General features: G+C 36.3%; 1 protein-coding gene across 7 annotated transcripts; it reads left to right on the top strand.

Moving 5' to 3' along the window:
- The first annotated feature begins 40 nt into the window (after positions 1 to 40).
- Positions 41 to 19,630, top strand: ABHD18 (abhydrolase domain containing 18). 7 transcript variants are annotated; one of them, XM_032684796.1, is made up of 16 exons: positions 91 to 166; positions 2,091 to 2,296; positions 2,900 to 3,047; positions 3,471 to 3,579; positions 4,046 to 4,069; positions 5,633 to 5,717; positions 6,192 to 6,292; positions 8,010 to 8,088; positions 8,175 to 8,259; positions 9,022 to 9,049; positions 10,958 to 11,096; positions 13,158 to 13,247; positions 13,529 to 13,630; positions 14,505 to 14,883; positions 16,786 to 16,948; positions 17,598 to 19,630. In XM_032684796.1, the coding sequence occupies exons 4-16, from the start codon at positions 3,488 to 3,490 to the stop codon at positions 17,647 to 17,649; spliced, it is 1,419 nt and encodes a 472-aa protein (XP_032540687.1). In that variant the 5' UTR covers positions 91 to 166; positions 2,091 to 2,296; positions 2,900 to 3,047; positions 3,471 to 3,487; the 3' UTR covers positions 17,650 to 19,630. The 7 variants fall into 7 exon arrangements, with proteins under 7 accessions (XP_032540686.1, XP_032540684.1, XP_032540685.1 ...); XM_032684795.1 differs by lacking the exon at positions 2,091 to 2,296 and having other exon boundaries at positions 41 to 166; XM_032684797.1 differs by lacking the exons at positions 91 to 166; positions 2,091 to 2,296 and adding an exon at positions 200 to 220.
- Positions 19,631 to 20,259: the final 629 nt, after the last annotated feature.

Here is a 20,259-nt window from a genome sequence, read left to right as displayed (position 1 = left end):
TGCTCGAGCGCTTGCGCGTGCGCGCCCGATCGCCCGCACGCGCGAGGCGCGTTCCGTCCCGCCCTTCGGCCTCCCCCACCGCCTGCCCCGGTCCCTCCTCCGTCTCCCCATTCCCGTTTCCGTTCCCGTCCGCCCATGTGGTGCCTCAGCACCGGCAACGCCTCGGGTGAGCAGCGAGTGACCTTCTCGGGACGCGGGGGTCGCCAATTCCGCCCGCCCAGTGAGCAGCGGTCGCGGTCTCCGAGCGCTCCCACTCAGAGCAGGAATCGCCGGGGCTCCCCCTCACGGCATTGCCCGGCCCCGGGGGCGGGCTTGGTGTCCGGGGGGCTGAGGGGGCGGAGGGGCCGCGGGTTTCCGTGTCCCGCCTTCCGCCGCCCCTTCGCGGGGGCGCTGGGGTAGTGCTGGGTCCGTCTAGGGCGGGCCTGGGGGAATTTGGGTTTGGGAGCCCCACCTGCAGCCCCAGTCACCGTCTGCTGAGCCCTGTGGGTGCAGGGAGCTGCTCACGCCTCTGTTTTTGGCCTCCTTGTTAATCCTCAGGCTCCTCTGTGTCCATCCTGTCGTGTGGAATCATTGTGGGGTTTGTGTCTGATTTGTCGCCGTGACTTCTCTGTGATTTCTTTGATTTTAAACAATCATTTCTTCTACCCGAGAAAAGGACCTGGCGTTAATTGGAAGAGATGTTTTTAAATAAAGTCGTAGGGTAGGGAAGCTAAGGATTCAGCCTTCTGAAACAGACCTTCGTGGCCTTTTCAGGTTGACTTCTTGTTGGAAGCTGTTTCACGTCCATTTATAGTATAGAAGCAGCACTCTGGGCTGTCCTTAATGTACTTTCCAGGGATGTTCTTGTAGCTGAAGTTGCTTGCACTGGATAGAAAGAGATGGCTAGTGTTTTATGTGTTGGATTTTGAATGAATTTTTATGTCTGTTTCTATGAAATAAATGTGCATGCCAAAAATTTATAGTTAGTGTGCGGCATGAGGGTTCTGGAAGCAAAAACTCTTCCTAGAGCAAGAGTCTGGTTATAATTTATTTCTAGTTTTCCTTGTCGTCTTCTCTGAAAAACACAATTTTAAAACGAAGGGATCACTTCTTACTGTGGTTTTTTATCTGCTGCAATTTCCACTGACAACTCAAAATTATGTAAAGCTTACCATGGTAACAGTACATTCATTTGAGATTCATAACACAGATAGTGTCTCTTGGGCTACAGAACTCTGCAGCATCTTTATCAGGTCACTGCTTCCAGCTGACCTGTCTTACAAAGGGATCAGGAGGTGACAGGTGTGCTATCAAGTGGTGGAAATCCAGTCGCATTCCGAAACAAGCTCTGCTGATTCTTTCATCAAACTGTCACTACTCTTATACACTCGTTAATGTGAAGTTATGATCCTTCAGCCTCCAACAGTTGGATTTGCCTTTTCTGACAGTAAAAGTGTTTGTAACTGCCTTTCCTTGTAGGTGTGGATGGGCAGTGACAGAAGCATGTCCTACCCTTTTGTTACAGAGATTAAAAATTTGGGAGGATGGCCCCTATTCTGTCTCAATAATATTTCTGAGAAATTCTATACAACGTACTTCATCTACTAGAAATATGTTTGTTTGGTTTTTTTTCTTTTAGTGTTTCCTGTACTCTTTCCAGTAGTGGTTTAATTTTGATTCTGATTAATTGAAATGTCCTGAGTTACTTCAGAGTCTTCATTCAATCAGTGAAACAGAGGATGATGCAATCCTTTTGCCTCAATCAGTGTTGCATTTAAATATAATGCACTTGTCTGGAAAATTGTTTTGGCATTCCCTTGGTGCAGCACACAGCTCATCAGGCCAGACTTTGAACTCAAAGCAAAATCCACATCTTCATGTCTTCTCTCTTGGTTGGCTTTTGTTTTGGAGAGGATTTAAAAAAAACCAAACAAAACAATAATCAACCAAACAAAACATACAAGGCTGCTTTGTTAAGCATCGAAACGTTGAGTTTCCTTTTCACAGCTGCTGGCAAACAGTGTACCAATAGAACTGCAAAGCCAGTTTTAGTGTATTTTTGGCCACATAGATTTACTCTTGTGTGTTCTCGTTCTGAACTGTCTTCCCAGCCTCACAGAGGGTCCACTCTGTTGCTGCTCCTGTCTCTACCACCCAGTTCTCTTCCAGAACCCTGAAAATACCAAGCTATCCCCCTGCTCCAAAAAACAGAGGAGAGACCTTGCAGCAGTGAGCAAATATTTCCCATCTGACACCCCAACAGCATGTGAAATCCATGGATATCTCCAGAGCGGGCAAGGAAAACGATTATATTGAGGTTGTGATTCTATTAGACCAAGCAGACATGGATCAATATAATGAGATTACGCAGTCAGCTTTTTGGGTCTAGTGGAGTAGGAACTAACAATTTCTACATTTTTAAAATAGAAGGTCCCCACTTTGACTTTCTGATCGTTTCATGTATTTATTTTTGCTCTGTAATGACTGAACCATCCTAGAGCCATTGTGGCTTTCTAAGATGCTTTTTCTAGTATTCAAGTACCTTAAATTGTCTGTAGTTTCTGCTTTGATAGTAACTTGTTCTAGGTGTTACAGTTCTCTTTTTTTTCTATCTATTTATTCTTGAATATTCATTCTTTAGAACTGCAGGTGAATGTTTTTATTAATCTGACCACAATTTTAATTTGTTATACTCAAACAAGTTTACTTTAAGAATTACCGTATTAGAGTGTGGCAGAATAAATGTGTTTGGATTAAAATGAAATTAAAAAAAAGAAACCACACAAATTAAATTACACTATTTTGAAGTGTGATGAGGTTATTTAGTCCATTTAGTATGGAGGGATCTGGAAATACTAGAAAATTACTGAAATGAACTTATTAACAAAGTTTTTGATTATTAAATCTGTTGTTTTCTTAGGTGTACACAGATCCTGGACCTTTTTTTTAATTGAATAATCTGTATCCTGCTGACCAAGAAACCAATTTTGAGTTCTCCTTTTTTGTTGTGGTGGTTTTTTTATCCTTCCCCATTGGAAGAGCTCAGTAGTGGCTCCCTGTTCACTTCAGTAAGTACTGATTTGAAAATAATAACTTGCCCAAAATCTCACTGGACTTAGCTGTATTTGATCTAGAGTATTTGCTGAAAGAGAAATGTTACTGGCAAGGATTTGGATGGTGTGATTTCTTTCCTGAAGGGAGTGGCAGGAGCATCACTTTGAAAACCATAAGAAATGGAGAAAATTGGAAATGAATGGATAAAATAAGGATTAGGATATGTGTTTAAGATACCAGTGAAGACAAGGTTACAAAAATAACCTTTCTTTGCAGCAGTGACTGGAACTACGTATGTTTTCTTTCTTTCTTATAAATGAAAAATTAAAAATGCAGAAACCAAAATAAGAAACTACTTTGTGTTATAGTGAATGAACTTGCCACTCATGTTAAAAACCCATTTTAACTATCTTGTTTTTACCTGTGCTTTTTTCTAGATGTCAGTTTGCTGCTAATGGGTGTAAGTAAATTAGATGTCTTATACAGAAAGCTCCTCCTCACTAAACTTTTCATCAGAGGATGGGGAAAGCCAGAGGATCTGAAAAGGTGACTTGTTAAAAAACAACAACACAAACACTACTTTATATTAAAAGAAAAAAAACCCAAACCTTGAAATATGAACAGTTGTTCCTATCCTGTATTTAAAATACCAAAAATGTTCCCAAGTTTGTTTTGTTCAGGAAATCATGTGTTTCCATACTGAGGGAGTAACTGGATTTAAAAGATGTCTTAAAGGGATTTGTTAAATGTTTCTGTGTAAAAAGGCTCTTCTTGAGAGAATGGGTGTCCAATTAAATTTTTCACTTATGCATATATGATGACATACTTCAAACAGCATCTCTGGAAGTGTTTTGTAAAAACAAAACTTGCTGAATATCTGCAAAGGAATTGTTCTGTTTACCATTAAAGAGGATCTTGCTATCTTTTTGTAACTTCCTAATGAATTTTAAAAGTGTTAGATTTAATCAGAAGTTTCTCTCATAACCCAAAGTAGTAAACTCTTTCTTTTTAGATGTCTTGAAAGTAAGAAAAAAATGTAAGTACCCCTCAATTTTTAAGTATTTCATTATTTTTATTAATTATTATTAAGAGTAACACCTGGAAGTTAAGGACTTATATTCTTAAGTGTAAAAACGAAGTGACGGAATATATATATTCCGCATTGTGCAGTATTTAAATAGGAAGTGATAAATCTACATTTAGTAAGCTATTTTTATGTATTTGAAAACCAATAAAGAAAACTTGAAATAAGATTTTGTGCACTGTGGATAGCAGTGGAGTTACGGGGGAGTTGGTTTTTGCTTTTAAGTTCAAGCGAAAGATCTGATGTAGAAATGGCACTTAGTTTGCTTTGTGTATCTGTCTCCAGTTGATTTTTCTCTAAAGTGGCAGGCTTTCCTACAAAATGAGAATGTTGGCTTTTTAAAAGGTTTAGTTTACTTGTGTTGGAATAACCGAGAAATGTGGGGTTTATTTTGATTGCAGCATTTCTGTATTCTATTCTGTGTGTGTAATCAAAATGGGACATTTTAATGTTATCAAACCCTAGGTGTAATCTAAAGATTTATGTGCACACCCTTGATGTGATGAATGTTAAAATCCTCATGCTTTGTTCTCATTTGCAAGAGTTGAAATTTCTCAACACATGCAAGACTGAGCCTTCAATAGCCTCCTAACTACAGAAAAAAACCCATAAATGAAGTATTTTTAGAGGATTTAGTGTCAAACAAAACATCTCTTCATTTAGCTTGCCCTCCACATTCAATGTCTCATACCTTTACCCTTATTTTCTCAGAAATATTTAATGCACTTGCTATTCTGTATAAGAAAAGCAAAGGTTATATAGTAAAGCTGTTTTTGATGTGGTGGTAAATTGGATTTTCTTTCCATCCGTTTGGGTTTTTTTCTAGTGTTGGCAAGGTGAACAGGTCGTTCCTCTTACACTGTTAGTCTGTACTTTTCACCCAAAACTGTTCCTGTTGATCAGGTAACGTGTATTTACAACCATAAGAATGAGCAAGTTATTCTTGGCGTAGAGTATTTAGGGTCGAGAGGGCCAGTTTGTGGACATCTAGTCAAAATCTCTGTTTAAGACAAAGCTGAATTTTGTTTCTTCAAGTCAATTGTCACCTCATTCATTTGAGTTTTAAAAGTCCCTTGAGAATGAAGATTATTTATAGTTTCCCTGGGCTATCTTCTCATATGCTCAACCGTGAAAAAAATCTTCCACTGTGCTCCGGTAGGAATTTGTTACATCGCAGCACTCAGCCACTGCTTCTTGTTCTCTCGCTGTACACCTCTGAGAAGAGATTAGTTTCATTTTGTTCTGTGTGGCTCTGCAGCCCATTTAAATAGCAGAAGAAAGCAACCAGATTTGCCCCTTAACCTTCTGTTCCCCACCAAGGTACCTGAGCCTATTTGCTTTAATTTAAAAGCATCCTTACATACCTACCCTATGGGAGCCTGATTAATATGGAAAGCTGGCTTCATAACTTACTTTCTTTGTGGCTTACTTTAGGTCCTGACATTTTATATAAATACGTCTTCTCTTTTTTTTAGATTAAAAGCTGAATTTTCTCTACTTGTTTCCTTTCAACAGAATATTTGAATTCAGAAAGATTATTGGAAACAGGGAAACATGCCAGACTCTGGTTTCAAAAGATTATCCAGTGTTTATTGACAAGGTACTTAAAAGCAAGATATGATAAAATGTAACTAAATTTGTTTTCCTGCTGGTATATAAAGGTGAAAGAACTTGATACTTAACAGGCTACTTTTATAGGCTACTAGCAGAGAATGGAAGGAAATTGAGAGACCGTGTCTGTACAGATACTGTTTTATTTTTTTTCCCAGTAGTACAATAGTTGGGGAGTGGGATGTCAAATATTAAAATTCAAAAAATGTTCAAAACTTAGTATATGTTTAAAATGGGACACCATTACACTTTTCCTTGATTCCCTTAAAGGGTCATTTAAAAAAAGCAAATTTGGAAAGAAATGTTTTGGCTGTGTTGATAACTTGTATCCCTGTATTTGAGGACTCGACCTCAGCTTTGGATTTATTTACATAAGTTAATTCTTCTACTTTAAGAGATTTGATTTCAGAGCAAGTTAAACACTGGTATGATATATATTGCTATCATCCCATTCTGTCTGTAGGTTGAGGGGCAATCCGACTGTAAAATCCTTGAGGGGCACTTCATTTCCCCCTTGGCACATTGTGTCCCAGGTATACTGCCAGTTGAATCTCTTGTAGCAAGGTAAGAGAAACAAAGAGGTATTTCCTATCTGAAATTAGTGCTGCAGAGAAGTGAGAATGGTCTATAAGTAGTTTTATTTACAGACTAATTGATTTATAGGCTAATTTAAATTATAAGCTAATTTATTGCAATGCAAATTATCTGTAAAATATTTCAAAAAGGATTTTTTTTGTACTAATGTGTTAAAATAGATTTTGATTTCAAAAATGACAATAGATCTTATTCATGTGATAGCTTAATCTGTATTTTGAAAAAAAATCCATTAGCAAAATATAACTCTTTTGGGTGGGGTTTTTTTGAGTGTAGAACTTATATTGCACAAAGCTGTGTAATACCCTGGATTTTTTGAAATTGTTTGGGTTTTTTCCCAAATGAGTTAGATGCTGGAAATGAGGGACAGTAGCTGTTTTGGATGTAGCAGAAGAGGCTGTTTTTCTGAAAGCATGTTATATTGTATTTGAAGGAACCATTCCAGCTTTCCATTTACATTGAATACAAAAATATTGTATATGTGCTGAAGTAGCAAGTTCCTTTAATTGTAGCAAGAGAAACTGATGCCTTTCTTACTTGGCAGGCCAAAAAAAGCATTCTCACAGAAAGCTAGGTGATCAGTAACAGTGATGGTTTCACACTAGCACTGCTTTGCAGTTGAGGACTGGGTTTGGAAAGGGAGCATAATTTCTGTTTGCATTAAATTTTTAGCTAAACTGTCATGATGGATTTTTTTTTTCCCAAGCTTTGTTTGTTTGCTAACTTAAAAATTAAATGTAAAAGTTTGTCAGCTGAAGTTGATACTGGCATTGTAAATTTTGTCAGTAATACTGGCTGGTGTTTTTGTGTGCTTAAGCATGTGACACTAAGGAATGTTAGAAAAAGTTTTATAGTCAAGATACCAGTTCTATTCCACCTCTCCATTGGTCAGAGAAAGAAACTGTCTCTTAACATTATTGAACTAATTACTACCATACTGGAAAATACAATATGCTGGTTGTTTCCTTATCTGTGTTCTCTCATACCTTGTAGCCAAGTTATGCCAACTGTTACTTTGGTCACTGTTGTGTCAGTTTTGAAATGCTGTACAAATTTCTCTTCAGATGGTTGTGGATTGTATGAATGTTCTTTCCTAAGTGTAACACTGTTGTAGGTAAGAGTGCTCCATCTTGTGGGGAAAATACTGGTGCCTCAGAAGTGATTTTTTTTCCAGTAGTTAGACTGTAAATAACTTAAGTAGCAGCCGAAGACGTTAGGTGATGATGTTGGGGGTATAGAATAGCTTTATGGTTTGTATGTTGGTTTTTTTTTTTTTTTTAATGTATTGCTCATCTTAATCTTCAATTTCAGCTGTTGTACCTTCAGGAGAAAAATAGCAATGCTGCCTAGGAGAGCTGGACATGCTTATTTAGGCTGCTCTTTATCTGAAGTTCCATTTCTCCACTCTGCAAAATTTAAATTGTGATGATGAGGTAGTAGTCTTTTTTAGGAACATGATCTGTCATCTTGGCTCTTTTTCTTGTTTGGCCTTCCTTCTGTCCTACTTTCAGATTCCTTTGTTTGCTGAATGTGTTGATGAAAAATGATGTTGCTGAATTGCTGACAGTTTGCCTGCATGCATTACAAGTAGTTTATTATGTCTTTTGGGGGTTTTTTTACATTATTTTCTCTTGGTGCAGCTTGTAAATAGATGTACTTACTCTGCTAAAATAGGTGTTTCCCACAGATTTCAGTTCATCATACCCAGAAGATGGAACAGCAAGCACAGACCTGTGTGCATTCATTTAGCAGGCACTGGAGATCATGTGAGTGTGTAAAATATAAAATTGATTATTACTGAGAAATTAAATAATCACATTTTGTCTTATATATATTATTTGTACATCTTTAGCACTTCTGGAGGAGACGGACACTAATGGCAAGGCCAATGATTAAAGAAGCCTGTATGGCTTCCCTGTTGCTAGAAAACCCTTATTATATCCTTTTGTGGAAAACACAATAGTTATTATTAACGTTCTGTCCAGAAAGTAAAAGACTTATCCTGCTGACAAAATATGTACTTTTTGGACCTATTTGCAGTGGACTTTTCAGTGCACAGAAGCAAAGAAAGTATGGCCACTGCATGAAACACAATGTGGAACGCAGTTAACATAATGAGCTACCTTTACACCAAGTATGCCTTTTCGGATTTTTTAAAAAATGTCTTCTGCAGCTTCTTCCTGTATTCGTTAAAGTTGTGATCTGAATAATGTGAATCTTTTAGCAGTGACTGACTGAGAATTATGCATTCATTCCATACCATACTTTAGATGTAGTATGGATCTATTAATGACAGAAAAGAAAGTTGCCTCTCCTGCCTTCCATTCTCAAATGCAATTCTTCAGTACCTCAGGTACTTTTCGGAAACTTACTACTGGCACTTAAGATTTGAGGTTTTTTTGAAAAACAGTTAAGTTTTGTCCTATCATCTTCTATAACAGTGTTACTCTGTTTTATTAAATTTCTGGTCATACTTTTTTCTTACCCATATACCTGACAATGGTAAAATGTTGCAAACTACATCATCAAACTACATTGAACTTGATTAAGTGCCAGTTAAACATTGGAAATGTAAATTCCAAATTTCAGTTAATCCATGCTATTTATGTATGTGATTTATTTTGTTTGATTTTTTTGTTTTGTTCTAATGACCAGTTTTTATAAAGTCTTTTTTACTTTCTTTAACTGGAGTCTTTTACATGGCTGTAGAAAACCTAAGGATCAAATGTAAGTATTACTGTTACATTTTTGGGTACTGTCTTTTTGAAATAGTGCTTTTTCTCTCAAGGAGCTGAAAGTTGTCTAAACTTTGATAGCTTATTAAGAAAAAAAAGTCCAAAGAATGGACAACTTGTAACCTGCTGATGTGAAATTGTCAACTCTTTGCTAAACTACTTTGTTTTTTTGTGTTAGGAGATCACAGGCATCAGGAAAGTTTGCACGAGATGAACTTGCAGTATAGAGTGAGATGCAGACACGTTCTGTGAATACAAGCAAGTGCCACTTTATTTTCCTGATTCACAGCTGCACATGTACAAATGCTGCAGTTATATTTCAGTCAACTATGAATAATTTTTGGCCAGATAGTATATTTTCCTGTCATTTTTATATGTATATATTGCTAATATTTTGCTTTTTCAAGATATTTTAAGAGTTTACTTAAATTTTAAGAATTATTTTAAGAACAAATATGGTGTTGGTTGGTTTTCAGGCAGTGGAAGCCATGCAATATTAAGTATTTTACAGGATTTGTTCCCTCAGTCAGTTTCTTAAATGTGAATTTAGAAGCCTAATTAGGTGGTCCTGGTTTTTTTGCTTTTCACATTGTCCAAACCACAGAAGTATTAACAGAATTCAAAAGAATGTGTGTCTGGGGCAAAGCTGTGGTTTTAGTCTCCCAATATTTCTTAAGGTCCAAATATGAGTCGGTGTTTTAATCCTTTTTAATCCTAACTTTGACATTTAACCTGAGTAGAAGACACAGAGAAGGTGATTTATGAAGGATTATAGGAAAGTGACAGGAGAGAGTGTGTGCTGGAATACATCCATTGGTAGGTTTATTTCCAGTTATTGATGATCCAATGCAGAAGAATAAATTTAGTAACTCTGTTCTCAGTTGTCTAGCATGTCGTCTTAGTAGTTGTATGATGCAGGGAAAGATTCTTTCTAAGGGTGGTGTGCAGTCTAATACCCCAACAGGTAACTGTCACTCTTCAACATAGGGTTACACAGCAGCAGTGGTTTTAGTTAATACTCTGGTAACAGTGTTTAATAAATACAGCAGTTGGAGAGGGCTGAGGAATCTCATAACAAAGCTGTAGGAAAGAATTCCATTAGCCTGTAAATGCTGGTCTGCAGCAGCTATGTTCATTTCTGTGTGACTTCACAACAAGCTTTGTCCTTGTGCTTCAGAGTGTCGCAAATGCGATGGTGGCATGCTGGCAGGAGAGGCCTGGAGCCCTTTGTAATGTGACTGTGATACTGAAAATACACAGTCCTCCTCCCCAAATTAGAGGTCTTTTATTTTTAATCCCTCTGATAGTTCAGCTGGATAGCTTCCTTCTTTTTTTGTGTGTCTCCTGTGTTTTAATGCTTTGCAGTACACTACCTGAATTTCTCAGTACCATGACAAAATTCTCACTTTACAATTTCAGTCTTAAAGTGACACTGATGAGCGCTTCCAAAGCTGACATACTGATTGCTCTTCAATGTTGTGTGCAATTTTTCGATGACGTAAATAAAGTAAATAAGAAAAAAAAAAAAAGATGGTGTATGTCTAGGACTGTATCACTTTGATTCTATTTCAAAAATATCTGTTATAACTTCACAGGACAGAATATTATTATTAATGAGAAGCTGATGTTGATAATGTCTGTTTCCAAAAGACCAGGCTGTCAGTGATATTACATTAGAAACTTAGCAGTTGCCTATTTCTAGTCTGCATTTGGATGAAAAATTGCACGTGCCAGAGAATCTTGGCTTACTTTTTCACCTGTTAAATCAACAGAAGTTCAGCTCCAAAATTCTCTGGGATTGTGATTAAGCTTTTTATAAAAGTATGTATAGAATGATGAGAACTGTCAGAGTCTAATCTTGGAAAATAAATCCTGTATTTTCCTTTTCTGGGGAGAAAAGACGGTCATGTTTAAAAAATGTCTCGGACCTGTTTGTGATGGGAGGAGCTCTAATTCTAGAATCGGCAGCTCTTTTGCACTGGCTAGAGAGAGAAGGCTATGGACCGCTAGGGATGACTGGAATATCCATGGGAGGACATGTAAGCTTTTATATCTCCTGTTCAGTAATTTTTGTTTTAACTTCTCGTTTGATCATGTAGCATTCAGAAATAATTTGTTTTACAGTGTTGATCTCAGAAGTACTTTAAAATAAACATTTAGAGTCATGAGAAACAAATTGTTGGCAATTCTCATGTTCTGTGGTGCTGAATTAGTATAATCCTTAATAAGTACTGACAAATCATAGAGCCATCTCCTGGCAGGCTTAATAAGAATATAAACTTTTCACATAATTGTTTTTTTTCCACAAGGGGGGGCAGAAATTTTATCCGAAAGAAAGTCTGCACTGATCGATTGCTAATTCTCCCTCTTTTTCTCCATTCTTCTGGCTTAAATCTTTGTGTTGTAATGCACTGTGTGAAATGCCCCCTCTTTGTAGGCATATTGTGACTGAGGTGACTTTTAGTGTCAGTTCTATTCTCAACTCATCTCTTTTTTCCCCCTGATCATTGGTATTGATCAGAGATTTCTGTGATGAGGTGGAGAACGTTTTCTGTATGACACTGTGCATATTCAGACTAAACCAGCAGTGGTGCTTGAAAGACTAATACACAGTTAAAATATTACTGCTTATGTCTCTACAGATTATGATGGGTCTGTGAAACAGAGGTGCAAAGCTTATTAAAACAACATACCTTTGTCTGTTGTTTGGAGCTAAGTAAATGATGTTGGTAATGGTAGTGAAAGGGAAATATTTTCCCCTAAAGCACAACTTTATAACTCTTAAATGTCCGTAAATGTACAAAGCACCTTTGATTTACGTAAATATCACCCTGCTGAATCAACAACTTTTGTATTATTCCTTCCTTGGCTTATTTGTAAGCTGTATTGGCCTTCTCAGACTGGTGTATGCAGCACTAACCATGCACGACAGTTCAAATGCTGTGGTAACAACCAAATTCTATATCCTGTACTAATGGTTATATCCAGCATGGGTATAGAAGGAGGCAAGATCTGAGAAAAGTGGGTTTGGAAACTCGTTTGAAATTTTTTTTCTTAGTCCAGGAAGATATGTTTTTGGTTAGTCCTGACTTACAGGATTTCTGGTACAATTTAAACCAGTGAAATAAGTGATATTTGATGTTGATCCTCTATAGAATGTGTTTTACAAGGGAAGGTAGGTAGCATTGATTCAGTTCTTCTGTTGGGGAAAGCTGGAACAAAGAGAAAAGAAGTCAGACTTTCTGGCTATTAGAACATATAGATATGTGGTGTTCTTGTAACTTTTATTAATAAAAAATAATTATAGTAGAATTATACTTCAGTTGTATAAATCCATTATTTAGAATGTTTGACACAGAGATGGGGTGTTTTGTATTAAGCGGTTCTGTTTAGAGCAATAATAACATAAAACTTGTCAAGGACATACCATATAGGGAACTTCTGTACACTGAACTTATTTGCTCTGTTTTTTTCTGGGATAAACAGAATATTAACAAAAATGTGTTCTGAGAACTGATGTAAAATTAATAATTTAAACTTAAAGGACAGAAAAAGAGTTCACTTAATGACTTAACATGCTGAATTACTTCTCCTTCATATTTTGTTTCCAGTATGCAAATTTCAAAAGTATAGAATTTTAAATAGCCCTTCTCATAGATTGACTTTATTTTGCCTTGAAATAAACTTGCAAGAGCTTGATAAAAAGCTTTATAGAGGTTTTTATAGCTTTAAACAACTAATATCTTGTATTAATTTTTATCATTATTATGATAATTAATGTAATTATAATTATAATTAATAGGGTTATGATTATAATTAATGGAGTAGTTAGTTAATATTCCATTGGGAATTCTTACAAAATAACCCCATTCAGCTTGAAATTAATCCTATCCAGAGCAATGCTTATTAGAAAAATCACTGAAGAATAGATTGTAACTTCTAAATAGGCGAAAATATATCCAACTGCCACAGTCCTTAACTGCTTTGGCACCATGTTTTTGATAGATACTATATAAACAAAGAAACTGAGAATGAGAGAGTTCTTTCTAGCATATTGTGAATTCAATATTAAAATGTGTAATAAATGCCTTTGATTCTAGATGGCTTCACTGGCAGTGACAAACTGGCCTAAGCCATTGCCATTGATTCCGTGTCTTTCCTGGTCAACAGCTTCTGCAGTCTTTACTACGGTAATTAACATATATTTTTGTTAATGTTATTGCATGGTAATCAGAAATGTAAGTTAAAAGGTTTCAGTTGGCCACAGGGGAGGTGAGTTTCCATGCCCTGTGTTATAATGTGGACTTATGCTTTGATTGCAATAATTTTAACTGCTGCCTGGGAACTTGGGCAGAATTCCACTGGGAAAATAAGTCACAAGGGGAACAGATCAATTTTTTCTGTGTATCATTATTTCAGAGTGATCTCTGGATTTTACTTGTGTGCTTGATGTTTTTGTTTATAATCTCAGGGTGTGTTGAGCAAGGCAGTGAACTGGAGAGAGCTCGAGAAACAGTATTTTACACAAACTGTTTATGAAGAAGAAATAATTCAAATGCTTGAATACTGTGGAGTAAGTATAGTTTATTTTCCTTATTTGCTAATATTTACATGTGCAAATCTAACAAGTAATGGAACTTCTTTTTATTTGAACTAAAAGTGGACAATTGTTAGCTAAAACATACCTGCATGTTGTTTCTTTATGCTTTCGGTAAACTTAATCTTTGAAGGAAAACCTGAAAAATAAAGCTAATATTTCGGTTGTTTAGTGAGTGTTAAGTGTAGCCCTTGCTACAAATTTTTCCTGCGACCATACTTAATGTAATCTGTGACATAAAATGTGTTCAATTGAAGTTCTAGTAATAACTTTTTTTTCCTAAGATTCTTTGCTTTCAAATATCTTACAACAGGAGAAGACGAGCTGGGGTGGAGATAGTTACTTGGGCACTTGCCATTTTTAAGTCAAATACATTCCAGAACACTGATGGAGAAGACAAAATGAAAAGAAGAAACATTTCAAGATGTTTATAACTCTTGTGTCTCCCTAGTATTTAGAGACAGTTGATTTTTCAGGCCTAAACCTAACAGTAGACCTGGTCACATATATTTTTTTTCTTATTATTATGTCATGTAGGCCTAAATTATTGTAATTACAATTTCAGAGTTTAATACAAAATGAAAAGCAAATGTGTTTGTATCATAAGCTACCATATATATAAGTAATTCCTGCATTTTTTTAAGATGATAGAAACATGGAATGAAATTATCAAGAGGTTATGGTGGTCAGGATTTAACTGAGTGACTTGCAAACTGGAAATAATAACTACTATAATCAGTGCTTTTTGTATCTTCTTAATTTTTTTAATAATGAGTTCATCTTAAAAATAAGATTAACTAACTAGTTTAAGGGAGTAACCCTTAATAAATGACCTTTTGTCTTTGTTTAGACAGATTCTTTCAAGATGGGACAAGATTTTGTTAAAAACTTCCCTGACAGTGTGCACAGTCTGGAGGATGTGGATGTTACCTCCAGGATGTTCAACCTTGAGTCCATGAGCACTACTGTATCTAAAGAAGCTGTTCACAGCTTTACCACAAATAAAAGTACTCTAAGTGCCTCTTCAGAAAGACTCTTAATACAAGATGCTCCTAAAATGCAGTGCATAAATCAAACATTTTCGACCAGTAGCAGTAGCAATAAAAACTTAACTGGCCCACAAGGACGCAGGATAAATACAAGAAGAAAGAGTGACACTTTACAGAGAGAATCCATAAGGTTCATGAAAGGAGTAATGGATGAATGTACCCATGTAGCTAACTTCTCAGGTATGTATCTATTTGTTTCAATGTGCATTTTGGAAAATTGAGTAAAATACAGTGGAAGAGAGGTATTTTCATAATTCTCCACGTATAAACCTGCTGGCCCCTTAGCTGAAATATGGAAATATTGTGAGCATTGTTCAGTAATGTCTGTTTACCACTCCATTTCGTAATTGTTTTTCTGTTCCTTCTTGATGGCCAACTAATGACACAGTGAATTAAACATTTGCTTTTCAGTATCTTTGCTCATTTCTCCTCTACCTTGCTATGCTCTTCTCAGATATGAGTTAGTGCAAATTTGTATTATCTAAAAGAACAAAACACCTGTGCAATGTGAGTGATACCTAGAACTAATCTGCTAATAAGGTCTTTCAAGTCAGTTTCATAAGGCAGAAATCTCATATTGACTTCAGGTAGAAAGTAGCCTAGCTGAGAACCAAGCTTGAATGACACTGCTAGACAAGTGTGACCAGTAAAAACACGCAGAGGTCCTTCTGTGATAGTGCAGCCTGAAGAATATAGTTTCCCAGGACAGGCATAGCATACAGAGGGAGCTGTAGCCCAGCCTTCCTTGGCGTTTTGGACAAATCCTTTACACTGCCTGCTTGCAGCAATGCAAACAAGTGTTTGCTTTCTAGAGCTACCTGAAAGGGTTCTCCTGGAGTGGAGGCTTGGAATTGCTTTTATGGCAGTCGATTCAGACAAAATGATTCAGCTGTGCATGTACCTGCTTTGACTTTTGGTATTTAGTAATCCACTGGTAAATATTAAAATAAAATAAAATCCGAAGATCTCTACACTAGAGTAGATTTCTTGACTTGGATCACTGCTTGCCAGAGATGTTTTATGACAAATACTGGTGCAGTGCTTCCCTTAAAGCTTTCAAAGTTATTTCAGCAGACAGAAAAAGCCCTTTAAGCTTTATTCTAAGTACTCACATTCTTGTTTATCTAGACTTATCCAGGTATCACTTGGCTAAAGCACTGACCTTTCTTGAAACTTAAGAGGATCTGTGATCCTAATGCACTTGTCAAAGTGATGTACTCCTTCCTGTCAGTAGTCTCTCAGGTGTCAGTCATGCTCTAGGAGACATTGCATCCCCTGCCAGGTATCCTTGAAATGTGGTTAGAGAGGAGCTTCAGAAAATCTGCCTAACATTCAGATTTCATGGAAAGTGGAACGAAAGACTAGAATTTGTCTTAGCATTGCGTGTTCTCTATACATGATGAAAGAAGGAAGGGTCTAAGTGATTTGTGACACCCCATTGCCAAACGTCTTGTTTGGTCACTCTTTAACATACCACGTATAGTTTTTTCTTGAAGAGAGGAATGTTCTATGTTCAACATCATTTTGCTGTCATTTTTCTGAACATCATTTTGATGTTGTTCCTGTTAATAATCTGATTGGTGCAATTCTGGTTATGAATAGTAAATATATACAACAGTATGTTGGGATTTTTATGTTACAGCTGAACCTCGTAGGAAACAGAAAAGAAAGTGAACATATGCTGCACTTTGTCTGACCTTGTATTAAAAGTCTTTTTTCCTCTCCTCAAGGAAAAAAGTTGACATAAAACTCTGCTGAATTTCATAGTTCTTTTTGCTGAAAAAAAGAGATATCAAAGAACTGATGTGAATTCTGTAGAGTTTTGTTGATAAGAGGAAAGACAATTCTCCTATCATTCCTCAAAGACTTGTGAAGTTTTCTGCTTTAGGGGAGGGAAGGGATAGGATGTTTGTTTTTCTGCTGATAGCCTCACTACTGTAACATCAAACAAGAGATAAATTCTGTTAAAGCTTAGAATAATTTAAATTTTTTTTAGAAATAGCATTTTTGCAACAGAAATCTTAGTTGTCGTGTTTCTGTTTCTTATCTTAGATGAATTCAATTTTTTTAATTGTTTTTTAGTTCCAGTTGACCCAAGTTTAATCATAGTTGTACAAGCCAAGGAGGATGCGTATATTCCTCGTACTGGGGTGCGCAGTCTTCAAGAAATCTGGCCAGGGTGTGAAATTAGGTATCTGGATGGAGGTCATGTCAGTGCCTACCTCTTCAAACAAGGACTCTTTAGGTAAGGTGAACAGAAAAGTTTAAAAATAGTCTAGATTTTATTAAAATATAAGCTTGGCTGCAAACAAGTAGTAGTACTTGCGTGAATTCTTGCCTTATAATATTAGGTATTGACTTTCTAAAGACAGTTATATAAATCAGTTATATAAATGCAGTTCTGTTTCTAAAAAGTTAAATACTTGTGCTGTTAATTTTAAAATATAAGGAATTAGACTGTACGTCCCATTTAGGCAGTCTAAGCAACAACAGAAGAGAATAGCACTATGTCAAGTCAAGGTGTACTGACCACTAGTTTATTGCTATTTAAAACTTCAGCCTTATTTTATGATAGTTATCAAAAATTGTAAGTTATGCATGTCTTTGTCCTATTTTCTGATGTGTTTGAGCAGAAAACTAATTCATTAACATTTGCACTCGCATTATAGTTGGTAAATAGTCCCACTCATTCCTGAAACATATTACTGAATTGAAGTGAGAGATCCCAGAAATAAAGGAAGGAGAAAACACTACCTGATATCACATTTTTATTGAATGCTGTTTTGAACTTGTGTGATAGCTTTGTATATACATTTGTAAATATATAAAAATACACCCCTTATATCTTCCCTGTCCCAAATTATACAAATGATCTTCTTTTTACCTTGTTTCAGACAAGCAATTTACGATGCGTTTGACCGGTTTCTTCAGAAATACGCTGTTTGAAAAATCTTCATGATGCGTTCAAACTGATCTCATTTGTAATTCAGTGTACTGGAACTCGTATTTGGAAAACAAGGTGCTTGCAACATTGAGTAGCCACTGACTTTGGCTGTTGCAGGTAATAATAACCGGAAATGGTGAAGTACCAGCATTACTTTCATTTCAACCCAGTGCCATTCTGACACAGCTGCTTCAGCATTACCTGTGAAAAATCAGTGGCAGCATTTGTCAGCATTCATGTACTTTGTGTCTAATCAGGTTGTGTATTCCTTGAATTCTGAATCAATTCTGAATTGTGTGTCAGTGGAAAATAGACCAGTCTAAGTACTGAAAGAATGTAAAATGTGCTGTATGGCTAAGCTGCTCTCTTGTGTTTAGTGTGTTTCTGGTTTGTTCCATATGCCTTGGTTTCCTCTTGCTTCCTTGTGCCCTTGCTACTCCCATTGAGCACAGCTTTGCCAGTGCTCAGCCTCATGTGTTTGTCACTGGTTTTCTCTTCAATTATAAATTGAAAATGAGCTGTAATAGGAGGGGCAGCATCTAATCTTGCAAAAAGATACTGTGACAATTCAATGAAAAGTGAGAGAGGGACGTTTTCATTCAGTACATCCTTGAAGTTTTTCTGCCACTGAAATAACCAGAAGGATCATGTAGCAATTCATCAGTCAGGTTCACAAAACTGGAATAAGTGAAAATCAAGTGTCTCGTTATTAATTCTTTACATTAATTCAGTTGAATAACAAAAATTTCTAGATTTTTTTTTTTTAAAGAATGGTAGAAGAAATAGAGATTTCATCATTTGCAGTGGCTGCTTTTAGGCAGTTAAATCAATAGCAGATTATATGGTGCTATGAAGACCTGCTGGAAATATTTCAACAGAAGTCCTTTTTAAAGTACACTCAGTGCTGATATGCAAAATACACTTTCATTGTATAATTTTAAAAATACATGAGACTAAATGTTTTTAAAACAGTTACGTTTGTTCCTTATTTTTCATCACTTGGGTTTTTTTAAATCAATGGAAAATAAAGAAATTCGGATCTTGAACACATGTAAGAAAAAAGCCTCTTTTGGGATCAAAAATGCCGACAAAATACACTATCATATAAGGTTGTCATGTAGTGACCGTATGTGGTATCTCTCCATGTCTTTTTTTGTGGTAATCTCCTGCAACATTCTCTTAAAGCCAATTTGCAGAGAGGTTGAAAACTGGAACACTTCAATATTAATTTTAGTACAGTCATGACCTGAAACAAATTGAAAAACCCAGCCATTTCTCAGGATGTTCAACTTCTGCACCTTTCCAATCAAGCACTTTTGATCTCCATGGTTAGTGTGAAGATTTTTAGTAGGCAGAGTATGGAGCAAACAAAGCTCAGTTTATATATTTTCTTGAATTTTACTCTGACAGGACTAATAACTGTGAAGTAGTCATGGTTCACTTGAAAATCAGGTATGTTTAGGTAAAACTGAAGAGCAACAATTCACAATAACCCAAATTATTTAAGATACAAATTTACTGAAAATGCAAAAGAAGTTCTGCTCTTTTGGAAGTGAAATTGCTTTTCTCAAGGGGTTTTTCATAATTTCTTTGGACAGCATTGGCTTTGTATATATTAGGAGCAAGTGTGAAGTGACTAACATGTTTAAATACAAAATATTGTAAACACCAAATATTGGAGGGTTTGAATTCAAATATAAGTAAGTTTACAAATTTAAAATTGACAGCTTGAATACTGTACTAAGAGATTTACAGGGTTTACAGTTTACAGGCTCATTCATCAACTAAGATTGCTTTACAAGACTACTCTGCTGTTAAGCAACTTTTGTAGCTCTCACATTTTAAATGTAATTGTGTGCTTTTTGTCCTGTTTCTGTTGCAGCTATGAGAAAGGGAGATATGTGGTGGCAAGGGAAAGGGCTTGAATAAATGCAAGAGAGAAAAGACAGATTTTGTAAAGGCCAGGAATAAGCACAAAAAAAATCAACTACGCTACGAAGTATAACATGCCAAAGTAAATATTTTCAAAGCGCACAATACTGGGAATTACACAGCTGATGGGAACTTGACATCCTGAGGTTAGTGTTCCAATGGTATTAGTAACAAGGTTTAACTTATCCAAAGGTCATTCTATTCACAGATGAAGATTTAGGCCAGTGCCACTCCTGGTTGTGAGTGTGTCTTTTGGGACAACTAGTGAAAGACTGGTTTCTGACAAGAATGAGAAATCACACTTTGCTCTGTAGCTAAAGTCGTGTTGCCAAATACGTAAGCATTATTTAAGAAATTTCTCAGGTTAGAGTAACAAAAAGGAAAAAGGAGCTCTGTGATCTGTTTCTGCCAGTTATCAGACACAGGGAGCTATTAGGTGGTCTGTGAAGGGGGGAATCTTGCTGTGTACGTGTTTTTAACCTTTGGGAAATCGACTTTTTAAACCAGATTTTAAGGTTAAAGCCTAAGAAAGTATAAATAATCCATTTTGATGTTAAAAGAGAATGTGATTTTAATCCAGCAATTGCATGAGGGAAATACTGGAATAAGATTCCTGCACTAAATCCATGTAGCAGGTAAGCCATTCTGTATGTCTTAAACTTATTGTAAAGCTGGCCTTG

This window comes from Chiroxiphia lanceolata, chromosome 4 (assembly GCF_009829145.1).
Source record: "Chiroxiphia lanceolata isolate bChiLan1 chromosome 4, bChiLan1.pri, whole genome shotgun sequence".
In the NCBI taxonomy this organism is placed as follows: domain Eukaryota; kingdom Metazoa; phylum Chordata; class Aves; order Passeriformes; family Pipridae; genus Chiroxiphia; species Chiroxiphia lanceolata.
This window is presented reverse-complemented; position numbering and strand designations above follow the sequence as displayed.